This window comes from Leptosomus discolor, chromosome 9 (assembly GCF_034619465.1).
Source record: "Leptosomus discolor isolate bLepDis1 chromosome 9, bLepDis1.hap2, whole genome shotgun sequence".
Classification (NCBI taxonomy): Eukaryota; Metazoa; Chordata; class Aves; order Leptosomiformes; family Leptosomidae; genus Leptosomus; species Leptosomus discolor.
Genome location: NC_141399.1, coordinates 4,557,682 through 4,570,617, shown reverse-complemented (window position 1 = coordinate 4,570,617; position 12,936 = coordinate 4,557,682). Strand labels below are relative to the sequence as shown.

The following is a 12,936-nucleotide window of genomic DNA, read 5'->3' as shown; positions in this document are numbered from 1 at the left end:
GCCAGTCCTCAAACCCAGACTGCGTGAAAACTTGGCGACCTTGGGGGACAAGTAACTGTCACCGCAGCCGCTGCTTGCTCTGAGCGGAGGATTCGCACGGACAATACCTGGCACCAGGTCTGCTGTCGCAGGCAGCGTCTGCGACTGGTTCTCACTACGGAATAACGCCCGAGAAATCGGAGTGCCTTTCTCTCAAATTCTTCCCACCGTCACACGCCTAGCAGCTTAGCAAGCGGAAGGGAGTTAGTATAAATAGAAGTGACAGTAAACGTGCCTTCCGATTTGCTCTCACGAGTTTTTTTTCTTCCACAAAGCGTCGGTATCCTTTGGGTGAGCGAGCAAGAATTAGATCAAAACTACGTGTTCAAAATTTAATCACTGTCCTACTACCGTATCCCACAAACCACCGATTTTATTCACTTTGTTGTCAGTGACATCAGCGTCTGGGACCAGATGCAGGTGGGAAGGCAGCGAGGACCACAGGGTCTCTCTCACTCCCCTCTGCTGGCGAGCGCGGACACGGCACCGCTGGGAAATGTCCCGACGCTCCTGTCACCGCGGGTAATTGTCACTTGCTCTGAACCGCCTCGGGGACGGCAAGGTGGTACAGTACAGCTCGAAAGGTCCGGGGAGTTTCTGTGTATCTGGAGTGTTTGTACAGACAACCCACTTCGCGTTCTCGGAGGTTAACCATAAGCTCTCTGCCCATGATGATTTCAAAAGAGATCTGCAGGAGCACATCCCTAAGCGCCTGGCCGTGGTTCCAGCGCGCTGTTTCAGTCCACATTGTACTTCAGATGTGACAGAGTAAGACATTTCAGAGACAGACAGAAGGAAAAGCAGGAACATTTTTGTAATAGAGGTTAATGTGTTACCACATTTTTAGAAAACTTATCAGATGCTGAATTTGAGTAATTTGATGTATGAGGATCTGTAGAGCGGTAGTTTCAATCTGCTGTCAAATCCAACTGTCTGCTCACGGATATTTCTGTACACCGAGGCGCAAAAACTGCAACAACTGCCCATAAACTTACATTGCCAGAACAGGCACTTCAAAGAGCGGACTGAGCACGGACTGAAGGCGCTGCACAGAAAGTGCCTGCGTGTACCCGTACAGACACAAAGCCTCCCTCGCACGTCTTCCCTAACTTGTTGAGAGAGTGACCAAGCCGTGATCCTCTTCAAGGAATTTTACCTGATACATACCGGAGACACTAACAACAGAGCCCTGGTTTGTGATGTAAAGTTCTGTAACAGCTCTGATGTGTAACAGCAGGCATTTAAACAGCTGACACTGCAAGCACGAACGGGAAGGTACGCTGCGAAATCACGGTCATTCTCACACACCTCTCAAATCGGCAACCCCCCTGGCACAAGCAGTTTCCAGTATTCCGTTTCCCCTGTCACCAACAGCGGTCGCAAGCCTAACAGAGAGCATTTGCGGCGAGAAAGGAAACCCGGCTCTTTACCTGGCAAACTTCGTACAGCAACTTGTACTGCTCCTCCGGCTTCTGCAGCGTGCACAGGCTGCAGCCCATGGTGCAGCCAGCGGCAGCCAGCACCTCCCCGACTCGCCGGAGCAGCCGCCGCCGCCGAGGTCTGCCCGGCAGCTGGGGCACGCTGGTCCCGGTGGTGCCGCGGATTCTGCCGCGCAGGACCCGCGGATTTGCCGCGGATTTGCCGCGCAGGACCCGCGCTCTCCCGGCCGCGCCGCCGCCCCGCCCCGGCTGCCGCCCCGCACGGCGCTGCCCGCGCTATATACTGCTGCTCATGCATATTAATCAGCTCTCATTGACTATTCATAGCAGACAGCGATACAGAAGCTGTAATTGCCAGCTATGACAGCTGAAATTTCTCTAATTAACAGGCAAGCGCTCCAGTCGCAGGCGTAATAAAAGACACTAACAATTTTGTAAAGCGTTTTGTAGCAATTACAAATAAACACGACTGCGTTTTACTGTGGTCCCTCAGGATAATTCCTAACATATTTAAGCAGGCTGGAAGTACAGTTTAAATGTAAGTCGCAGTGAAATGAATGTGACGGTACCAAACTCAGCAGTGGCTGTGGCCAAGCTGAATATGTTTAGGAGCGTTTATTTCCCTCTCGTACCGTGGTGGCATCAGTTTTGCAGCAGGAGGTGACTGAACTAGGCATTTAACAAGCACGACAGAGAAAGGCCATCTCTATCCCTGGAAGGCTGCATGCAGCCTTAGGACCTGGCTACAAAGCAAAAGAGATATATGGGAATGTGGATTTAGAGGGGAAAAAAAAAAAAAAAGAGTGCCTTGGATTAATATTCATAATTAGCTTAGAGTAATATTTATACCTAGTCAAAAATGGCCACTTACGCTACTGACTCTCATTGTATTTGAAGGGTGTAAATGACAGGTTCACATATTAGTTGTTATATTAAAAATATGAACTTAAAAAAATGTACAGTAAAATAAGTATGGCATTTATGACTGCTCTGTGTTTGAGTGCCTGGATCCACGCTGAACCTGTGCCACTGATGTACAGGATAAAACATCAGTGAGCTGCCCAGTGAACTAGAAAAGTACTCGTAAGTCATAAGCTTTATGGGTATTTTCCAGTCTGTAGGAAACGCTACCTTCGGCTACGAGTTTGGGCTGACCGTGCTTTTCCCAATAGTTCAAGCATTCCGGAGGTGTGTGTTTTTATAACCCTCACTTCAGCTCGTTCTGCTATAAAGAAGACAGCAGGCTAGGTAGGAACGCGACCAAGGGTATAATTCTGATCCTGGCGTCGCACGGCAGAGGGCCTGGATCCCGCGCCGTGGTTATCGAACTGGTTTCTGGTTGCTTAGCGAGTTTCTGTGGGTGACAATGGCAATGGTGTGCAAGGATCGTCTGCAGCTTTTATGTCCAAACCCTGTACGTGGGAATCCTGCTGTAGGTACCTCGTGGGACACCCAGCTGTCGCTCCAGTTGCACCGACTCACGATTCGCATTGACACGATCAGCCACTGAAATGCCGTTCAAGCTGCCCACGTGTTTTCGTACTAGACTTTAGTAAAGAGAGACTGTGACGAGAAGGCGTCCCTTGACTCCGAGACTGTGTTTTGGTAGCAAAATATCTTTACCCGCAGGAAAAGAAAGGAGGAGACCTCTTCAAATCCCTGCCAAACATCTGAAAGCAGGAGGGGCCTCCATCCCTGTGCTGGGACTGTGATGTTTCCGCTGCAATGGTGGCAGAACTTGCAAGGTTCAAGCAAGGCAGTGGTAGCCTGGATCTTAGTGCTGGCCCTCTCAGCTGGAGAACGATTCAGGCGACCCCTGGTGAGACACGCCAACCACCTACTACAGGCCCTTCCAGAGCTGGTTGGCAGCCAGTGGCTGTGGATCTCTAAAAACTGGAAAGTTCTTGCAGGAGGGAACTAACGTTCCCTAGAAGCAGAAAAGATGACGATGATAACTGCATGAAGTAAACAAAAAAGACTCCAGTGAAATTGTAAAAAAAATTTGTGGCTTTGATTAGATAGGTTTTGGTTATGTAATTTGATTAAGCGACTTAAGGTAAAACTTTCAAAAATGTTGCCTGTGATTTTTGGGTTTTTTTGTTTTGTTTTGTTTTATGTTTTTTTCATGCAATTAAGTTTTTTCTTAAATACTAGTTGCTATTTAAGTGCTATTGTTCAGTTCAGGTGGCTGAGGTCAGTCAGGAATTTTTGTAGCAATAGCATGCAGCTGGATCAGATTAGAAAGAAAACAAATGTGCGGGATATTTAATTTCTAGTTTCAACGGAAATGCCCCTATTTATTGTTTTCCTATAGTAACATGACAGACTACATGAGATAGTGCTTCATCTGCCACAAAAAGCTAAATCAGGGCAGGAGAGTAAGTCCAGCAGAGGACTGACGTTTGGATGTAAGAGTGGAGGGATCCCGTAGATGCGATGTTGCGGATCCCTCAGCGGACAAAGCCCAAGCACGCTGCTCGGCAGCAAGCGGCGGGGCTCGGCGGTGCAGCTGGCTTTGTTGCACTGTTGCTCTGGTAAATAAACTAGTCTGACAGTCAGGCCAGCGCTTATCCCAACGGAGATGCTTTCCATTACTGAAATCTATTCTGTACTTCTCTGTTCATCTCACAGGCAGAAAGGGTAGCAATGCCTCAGGTTAATACAGGCTCATTTTTACGGTACTTTGCCAAACTTTAAACATTTGGGCTGTAAACTTGTGTTCTGGGCGTTGTCCAACGCTGAGTTTTGCTCTTAATGGTACACTGGAGCCGAAGTGTTTCAGTCATTTCCAAGAGTGAGATTACAGAAAAAAATACATTGTTTGCCCCTGTTAGACTCTGGATATGTTTTCTTGGAGAAGGTTTTAATATCAATGTAATTTGAAACAAGAATTTGAAGTTTGGCACAGAGACTGTTGGTGGTGTCCCTGTGAAACCTGCTAAATTTGGTCAGGCTTTAAGCTGTTACAGTTTGCATGTTCTCAGACCAAAATTGCTGAGTTTCAGTTTAATGCTTCTGAGGCTTCTTCCACTGTAAATGATTTGGAGGGTGATGCCAGAAAGGTCTGAGGAGGCCAGTTGCGTTTCCTGATTTTGTTCTTTGTGAGGTTCGAGGACTGACGCCAAGCACAAAGAGATCTTCTCGGCGCTCCTCACTGCTGGACCCAGACAGCCAGAAGGAGCCACCTGAGCTGTTGCAGGGTGGGGTGGATGTTAAGCGTGTCTTTACACTTGCTATACAACACACGCACGCGGGCAAGCCCAGCGTGTTAAGGAGCCCTCGCCAACGCCTGCCGTACGTGGCGGAGGCAGACTGGCTTCCCTTGGTTTCGTCCAGATCAGGCGGCTCGTTACGGGATCCATCATCTGCGTTAACAACGTGTCATGTGTGGTCTCGCCAGCGTGCCACAGATAATGAGCTTAACAAAATGGACCCGTAGTGGATGGCTTATATCACGTGTAATGTGAATATTATAGTGGTCCCAGCTGAATCTGAGCAATCCAGACTGAATGGGAAGTTAGCGAGCCAGCTGACTAGGAACAATAGTAAATAGCCTTTGAATTCACAAGGTGCCAGCAAGAGCTTTCATTAGCATTTTTCTAGATTACTTGCTCCCTGACTGATTACACGTGACCGAGTCTGCAAAACCCCTTTCACCAGGATACCTGGCTCCGACTATCAGACATTTGCCTTTGTGTCCAAGAGCTAATTCCCAAGGAACAGAAGGTGGAACGCAGCCAGACTGCACCGACCACCCCGAAGGGCAGGGTGCTGCTCTCGTCTCCAGGATGCTGGATGTCCCGGGCAGGCGGTGGGTGACGGCGAGGAGGGCATCCTGCCACAGACCGCAGGCGGGGTTTGCTTTTTGTATTTGTCCCAGTTGCAACCTACGAACTCTCAGCTTGTCACTACGAGCCTAGCGTGAATTCTGCTATTTAAATGTTTGATTTATTTTATGATTAAGCGTCTTAGGTGTTGGCAGGTGAGGGGAATCCACAGGAGAGCAGTGCCTTTGAGGCGTCCTGCCTGTCTGCACGGGATGGTGAATCGGAATAAAGAGGGAAATAAAGCGCTCGCAAGGGACCTGCACCCTGGAGGGGAACATTATTGGGGAACTCAAAGGCTAAAAAGCGCTCTCTGCCAGCTTTTCAAGGGTAAGGACTTACCCTGCCAAGTGTTGGCTCTTAGACAGCAGTTCCCACCAGCAAGAATAAACTCATGTCCTTTGTGCGAGGAGCAGATGGCACATAGCTACTTCACAGAGCTGGGCAAACACCAAACGGTTGCACTCGGTTCTGGGAGTTCCTAATGTTTGAGTGGCTGCCTGCAATATTAGTAACGGTTTGGCATTGTTTATTTTGTTTCCTTAAATGCAAGTTGGCTTTCCTAGTGTGCAGTAACTATTTAACGTTATATTTTGGTACATATACTTAGCAAGTTCTGTTTAAATAAATGACTCCTATTTAAGCAGCGTGATTAGGGAAGTGTTTGCTTAATGTATCAATACTTTAATTACTTTTCTTGTTTTTGCAAATATTTAAGACTTGCGAGGAACAAAGGCTAGGAAAGAGAGCAGCTGTGGTTTTTATTATAAATAATTCTCATATTCGTGTGTTCTATAAACAGAAGTCAGGAAACTGTACAGATTATGATTACAGAGCGTGGTGTGAAAGAAAACTGTTTGTGCTACACAACTGTACTTTAAAGTATCTGGGATTTTTGGAAGTGCGTTAGGGTGCTTTTTAATGCTAGCCATTGGGTTACCTCTGTTAAAGCCTCAGTGCCTCGTTGTGCCTCAGAAAGTGTTCAGATTGAGTCCTGTTTCCCGGAGTTTAGTTGCAAATTTTCAACGCTACAATCCACTGATAGCTGTGAAGCGTTGGATTCTTAATAATCCATTTAATTCGTGTGGATCAACTTCAAAAATACCCTTCTAAAAAGTCCTTTGTTGGATACGTGAAAGCGCACCAGGATTTTCTGTGGCACTGTGCAGGCACAACAATTAAATGCATACTCTAAATATAACGGCAAAAAGATCTCAGTTCTGTGTATTTTTTTTTTTTGCATGTGGGCATAGCAATCTGCCCGTGCGTTGGAAGCTTCAAGACTGGAGCCAAAATATTTAAACTAAAACATACCACAAGAGGGGATGTGAAAGCAAATGTAAAACTTTGGCGTTATTCCCATCAGTTAATGTTGAAGTCTTGAGATCCTTATTTGCTCCGCTTAGCATCTCTGAAAGAGTTCCAATTCTCAGAAGTAACTTAAATGAAACGATACGTACTGTTAAACCACCGGAGGAACCGTTCTGTTCTCTAAGCTCTTTGAGGAGTCTGATATCTCTTTAATTTATGCCGCTTGAGAAAGACAGTAATTTTACAGGAACGTTGCAGCAACATCCCTGCAAGCACTGCAGGGCCAGGAGACAGGAGAACGCTATTGTGCTAATTCAGTCTTTCATGAAGCAGAAACGATGAGGTCAGAACAGGGTAAATAACTGTTTAATATGCCACTGAGACCTGCTGATGGGGAGAATGAGATGCTAAGAGCTGACCTGCGGACTACAGAACTCCTCCCCCCGTGGGCTGCCTCTTTGGGTGTCTGTGACAGCAGTGCCAAGAGGTCTTGGTCACAGATTAAGGCAAAAGGTGGTCCCTGAACCAGAGGATGCACACGCTGGACTTACAGTGATGACACCATGATGGACGCGGGTCAAACAGGGTTTTAGCTACCGGGGACACAGAAGGACCTAATCAAAAAAGGGAGTGCTCCTTCACCTACTCATGAACCAGCTCCGAAATCTCCATCTGCGATACTACAAGCCCAGCAATGCCCAAGCGAGGGGCCTGGAGGCAGATCACGCCTCCAACAGTCGCTCTTTGGCTCGAAGCCCCGGCGCGCTCTCCTCATCCAGCCTCCCATTTGTGAGCCAGGGTAGTCAGCCACTACGAACCACAAACCCAAAAGTACGGAAGAGTGGCAAGGAAATGAGAAAATCTGATTATAGGCTGGGTTTGTGCTCTAAAAGCTTCTTCCACGCTAGCTGAAACCTCAGCTTCCTCGCAAAAAAGCATCTTTGATTTCCTGGTTTTGATACTGCAACAGCCAAGCTCATCTCTGTAATTTTTTACGGGCTATTTAACTAGATAGTTTCTCTTTAAGAATGACAAATTTAAGCTTGCACAAATTGTCAGTTTTTATATGGTAAAAGAGCTGTGGTTATTGTTAGTAGTTACAAGAATAAAATAGAAAATTAAGAATATTTAAAGGCAGCAAGTGGATAATGAAAGCGTAGGAGTGTGGAGTCAAATGTTAGTTATACGCTCGTGTTTATAAGGTTCATGTTCTCTCAAATCTAAAATTTCTTACAAAGCATCTATCCCCGTTTGGATTTTGCTGTGAAATGGCACTTTAGAGGGATAGCACAGGCAAGCACGGACTGCTATGAGTGATGGTTCATTTTAAAATAAAAATGTTTTCTGTAAAAGTCATAATACACTTTTAACAATCTCAGAGCAAGCCAAATGGTTCAGTGTACTTGAATGCTGCATAAAAACTATTGACATAATACTTCATCTTTAAAACTGATAGACACGCGCCCAAAAGCTAATAAAGTTCATTCTAATACAAATGAGCAAGTAAAATAGTATATCATAGCCTGTGATAGCTTTGGATCCTGATCACATAACTGTAGCCCAGGGACAAAGAAAATTGAAGTGATTTAGAAAGGTACCCAGTAGGATCTATGTGATATTAGGCAGTTTGCTGAAGCAAAACAGTAATGTCAGAAAGATACAAAGGTGTAAAATCCATTTGACTGTGTCCAAATGCTTCTACTCTTTGACCTTAACGTCTCCAGATGAACTCCCCTTAGGGTCAGCTGAATAATGCTTAATAATATATGGCGAGAAACTGTCAAGACCCGCTAAGGATCACAGCCTTCACTTACTTTTGTATTTTAGCTACTGTATTCATATTATGAATTTTAAGCCATTTCGATTTGAAAAGATTTTAACTTCCATTTCTCAGTTTTTACTGCTCCACGCTTAATTTGAAACACAGCAAAACAGGAATGCCATCTATGGTTCATTAGGTTTTTTATTAACCATCTGATGAAAAGGATATGTGGGAATATTAAGTATTAATGGTAAATGGCCATCAAAATGAAAAGAAGTAGCTTATATGTTTGCCTTTGTGTGCATTTCTAGGGCCAGGTGGACAATTTGGAATCTGATTGTTAATTCTCGGCTAGAGCTCCTACGCAGGGAAGACCCAGAAGATGAGCAGACCGTGAACGAAACAGGGTTTAAGTCTTTTAGGAACAAAGGAACCGTAAGTGTTCATTTCTGTCTTTGAGGTTGGGAGGGATGCGTTTCCACTGCAGGAGGCTGGCGTGGGCTCCAGAGCTGGTCTGTGTGACCAGTTCCACTGTGGGCGCGCCGAGGGGCCAGCAGGCACCGCAGGACACTGCCGGGTGTGTGAAGCAGCAGCTGTCTCCGCTTCAGCAAAGGACAGTCGAACAGGTTAGGTGTACGGGGCGAGAGGAAAGAGTCACAGAGCCCAGCGGGGCTTCGGACCGGCCTGCAAGCCCGGACAGGCTGGGCCTGAGCTTCCCCTGCGCCAACCACGGGGTAGGCGTGGAAGCGCGGCAGAACACAGGATGGGTAAGGTCCTGCTGAGCGCTCTAGCGCACGGGTTTCTGTTGTTCAGTGCACGAAGCACCAACAGCACAGGGTCGTGTTTGGTCACCGTTTATCCTCTTTGCAATATAATCTCACCGGCCTACGAAATGGCAGCAGTGCTGGCTCAGTTCTTGTTTCGTTATGAGATCAATGCTATGGCAGTAACATTGATTTGATAAAAGACACTCTAAGACGTTAATCCCTTCCCTGATACAAGGACACTTCTCACGCCTAACTTGGCTCGTCTTAAGCAAGGAATTCCAGTTCAATGAGTACAGTCTGCTGTCGGAGGGCACACGACTCCCAACTTTGTTCCTTCTACAGGTAACGTTACCTAGCTTTATCTTCAATGGCAACGGAAGCGATTTCCACCCGTTATTAGCACTGTATTTCTGTGGAGCCCTGTGAATCAATGGGAGGTTACACGCTTGCCTTAATGAAACAAATAAATTACCTGCATAGGTTATTGTATTGGCTAACTGCACAGAGTTATTATGTAATTATACTTCCTCTGCAATTTCTTCTGTCAAAAAACATATTCTGATAACCAGTATTGATTAAGTAGTATTGAAATGAATACACAAATATAAACATTTGACAAAAGAAATGTGAAAGTACTCAGGCAATCAGACACAGTGACGAATACCAATAATAACCCAGAAATGATCGTTCCTATCGGAAGCCACATTCACCCACTAATCTTGTCATTTCCAGTGGAGCCCCAGAGCGGCAGGCGTTCCACAATGCATGGACTGCATTCCCATTTTCCTGCAGGCTGCACTCCCATTTTCCTGCAGACTGCATTCCCATTTTCCTGCAGACTCCTCTGCGCGCAGACTGGCAAGCCTGCTGCGAAAGTAAGACGCGTACTCGGTTCTCTGCATTTCTCTGCAGAGAGACCCATGTCCTTGCTAAGAATTTTACAGACAGAATGTATGTTAGAAGACAAATATTAATTAATGGGATTATCTACTAATACACAAAATAAGTGGTTGTGGTTCTTCCAAAGTCTTACTACGTGTCCAGAATGCTGTCCTGATGGCTAACTGCAGCGTGACACTGGGATGCAAAACCTGAAAAGTTTTTATGCTTTATGGTATGACTGTAGCTTTGCAGGTTAATTTTTACATTTTTTTTTTTTACGTTTTGAGTTGGGGCTTGTCTATTTTGGGTAACAGGAGTAGCTGAGAAGTAAGGCATCATTTCACTGAACTTACTATCCACTGCCCATCTTTGCTATCCTTTGTTGTTCCCCCTACTGAGAGGGCTGCTGCAGAGCACCGCGCTTTCTGTTCACGTTATTTTTGTCTGCTCTGACTATGACGATGACAGAAAACTCGCGCTTTTCCTAGGATAGTACGATGCAATGAGTGCGCTGGGTTGCATGTACGTGTCTAGAGGCATCATCAGTTCATGGCTGGGGGGAAGAGACTCTAGATTTCCGAGAAATGCACCTGGGAAAGCATGAAATAACTCCCAAATAAAGCACAGGCGATGGGGGCACCTACTTAAAATACTAGATTGGTTGCCAGTATGATGATCAACACAATTTTCTGTGCTACTTAAATCCTTATTCTGTTTATTTGCTGTAGTTAGAACATTATAAACTACCAAGCATGTATGCCTAAGTCTTTGACATTAGGGTTTCTGTATGCTTTCTTTCACGTTCTTAGCAGAGGAGAGAAATCACAATAATTACAGCTTAAAATATTCTCATTTCATGGTGTGGCTAACAAGTGAAACTACAAGTAATGATGTAATCTAACATGTCAAAAAAGAAAATGAAAAGAGAAGACAGAAGGCAGGATAGAGCCAAGGGATGCGATGTGCCATGTCATCTTCTAATTAACTAACTGATCCTTTAAACTGTCAAAATCAGCAAGGAACTCCATGGCCCAGGGTCTTATTAATATTCATCCTAGGCCACCAGAAGCTATGATTCCAGTCCCAGTGGTTGTAGTTAAACATTAAAAAAAAAGCAGCCAGGCTAGCCAGGGCTGCAACAGCTTCACATTCATAAGGAAATGAAGGCAGGCCACCCTGCTTCCTCCAAACCTCTGCTGGGGGAAATTCTCTGAGGATGCATATTGATTTCTGAATTATTATGGGGGTTGTATATTGAAAAAACAATTATTTTTCTTCTTGCTATGAGCTGCCACCTTGTTAATCACGTTGAGCTCCATGTTGTCAAATGAAAAGATGCATGTAACTTTTTGTAATAGGAGCCCATTTTTAATTTTGCACACACCGAATGAATACGCAGTTAATAAAACCCTGGCGTTTAGAGGAATGGGTGAATTAATTTTGCCTTGTAGGATGCAGTTCAGGATTGTTTTTGCAGAAATCTGGGGCCCGCAAGAAAAATAATCTCCCGTAATCTTCTTATAATACAATTATTCTCTTACATTTCAGCCTGCCAGTCTCTTCCCACTCCCACTAAGCAGAGTTTCCTGAACCTTGAAGTCTAAGAGAGCAGCTGACATTTGGCTTCCCCATTCATTTTCTGTTTAATTCTTCATGGCAGGACAATGCTTTTAAAAAAATAGATCCTCTCTCCTCTGTATTACATGTGCTATTTTGGGGCCCGGCACAGGCCTGCCACGGACAGGGATGTGCCTGTGTGCCGCAGGAGATGGGGATGAGGAGAGAATTCAGCACCTTCTGAAGTCCAAGGGAGCTTTGACACCGGCCTTGTATAAGTAATTTCAAGCCCAGACTATTTTGAGGACAGTTAATCCCATCTCACACTTGCCGTTTCTATCCGTGCACGGCGTTGAAAGCGATACATTATGCAGCACTTTACAGCCGCGCGCTCAGTAAAGGAGTAGCCGAGCCATAAATCCTGTGCTATACCTCTCAATGAAAAAACACTTAAATAGTCTGAACCTCATGAATTGGTATCTTTTATTTAATTGATATACTAAAGGACAAATATCTTGGGTTACCACCCTGCTCCTTTGGTTCTTCACCCCGCCCTTTACCAGTTTCCTGGGATCTAACGTTTAACCATTTCACACCGCACCGAGAGGAAAGAAAACTCTGTATCCGCCACCGGCTTTCCCAGCCCCGCGTAGCTCCTTGGGCCCTGGGAACAGGCAGGGCGAGGAGCGGCTGCTCCCTGGCAAAGAGGGAGCCCAGCTCCTCCTGATGCCGGGGGCTACCCCAGCTCTCCTCCACCCCCCGCCAGCCGCCAGGACCACCCCAGCAGACAAAGCCCTCTCCAGCCTAAGTCGCAGCAGGCCAGTTTTTGGGGACTTAACTAACTGCCCCTGGGGCTTTTCCATCGGCCGTAGGGCCTGGCTGTGCCCCTGGAGCAGCGTCAGTGTAGCAGGGTCCTGGACAGGCCCCCAGGAGTGGTGGTGGGGAGCTCAGGTCCTCTGTCCCGAGGACAGGCTTCCCTGAGCATCAAAACGCAAACCCTGCGCCGAAGATGGGGATACAGTTGTCCACGCTGTGCCCGCGGAGATCGGGTATTTGTCTCGATGGCCTCTCAGCGCTTTCTCACCCAGGAAAAAAATTAATCTCCAAGCAAAGATACCAACCCCAATATTTAACATCACATATTTTATTCTGTTGTTTAAGCTCTATTATGGACGAAAGACCGGCTCAAACAAACAAAAATAAAAGAAATTAAATACTTTAAACTGTCTATCAGCTAGGTTAACATCAGGCACTGAACTGCCAGACCACAAATCTTGAATATGTTGACGCTAAGTGTCTACTAGGAGCATATGTTATGGATCAAAGAACACACTGATTAATCCAGCAGAGACAAA

The 12,936-nt window shown here is 45.9% G+C and overlaps 1 protein-coding gene across 5 annotated transcripts in view; it reads right to left on the bottom strand.

Annotated features, from left to right (window-relative positions):
* The window catches only part of PDZRN3 (PDZ domain containing ring finger 3), a 145,756-nt gene that overhangs the window by 30,283 nt on the left and 102,537 nt on the right, over positions 1–12,936 (bottom strand). For 2 of the 5 annotated variants that reach the window (XM_086469985.1, XM_086469986.1), the window contains exon 1: positions 1,470–1,538. The exons of the other annotated variants lie outside the window; for them this stretch is intronic. In XM_086469985.1, the coding sequence (XP_086326111.1) occupies positions 1,470–1,538 (69 nt within the window). Of the gene's footprint in view, positions 1–1,469; positions 1,539–12,936 lie in introns of those variants that run through there. 5 annotated transcript variants of the gene reach the window in all.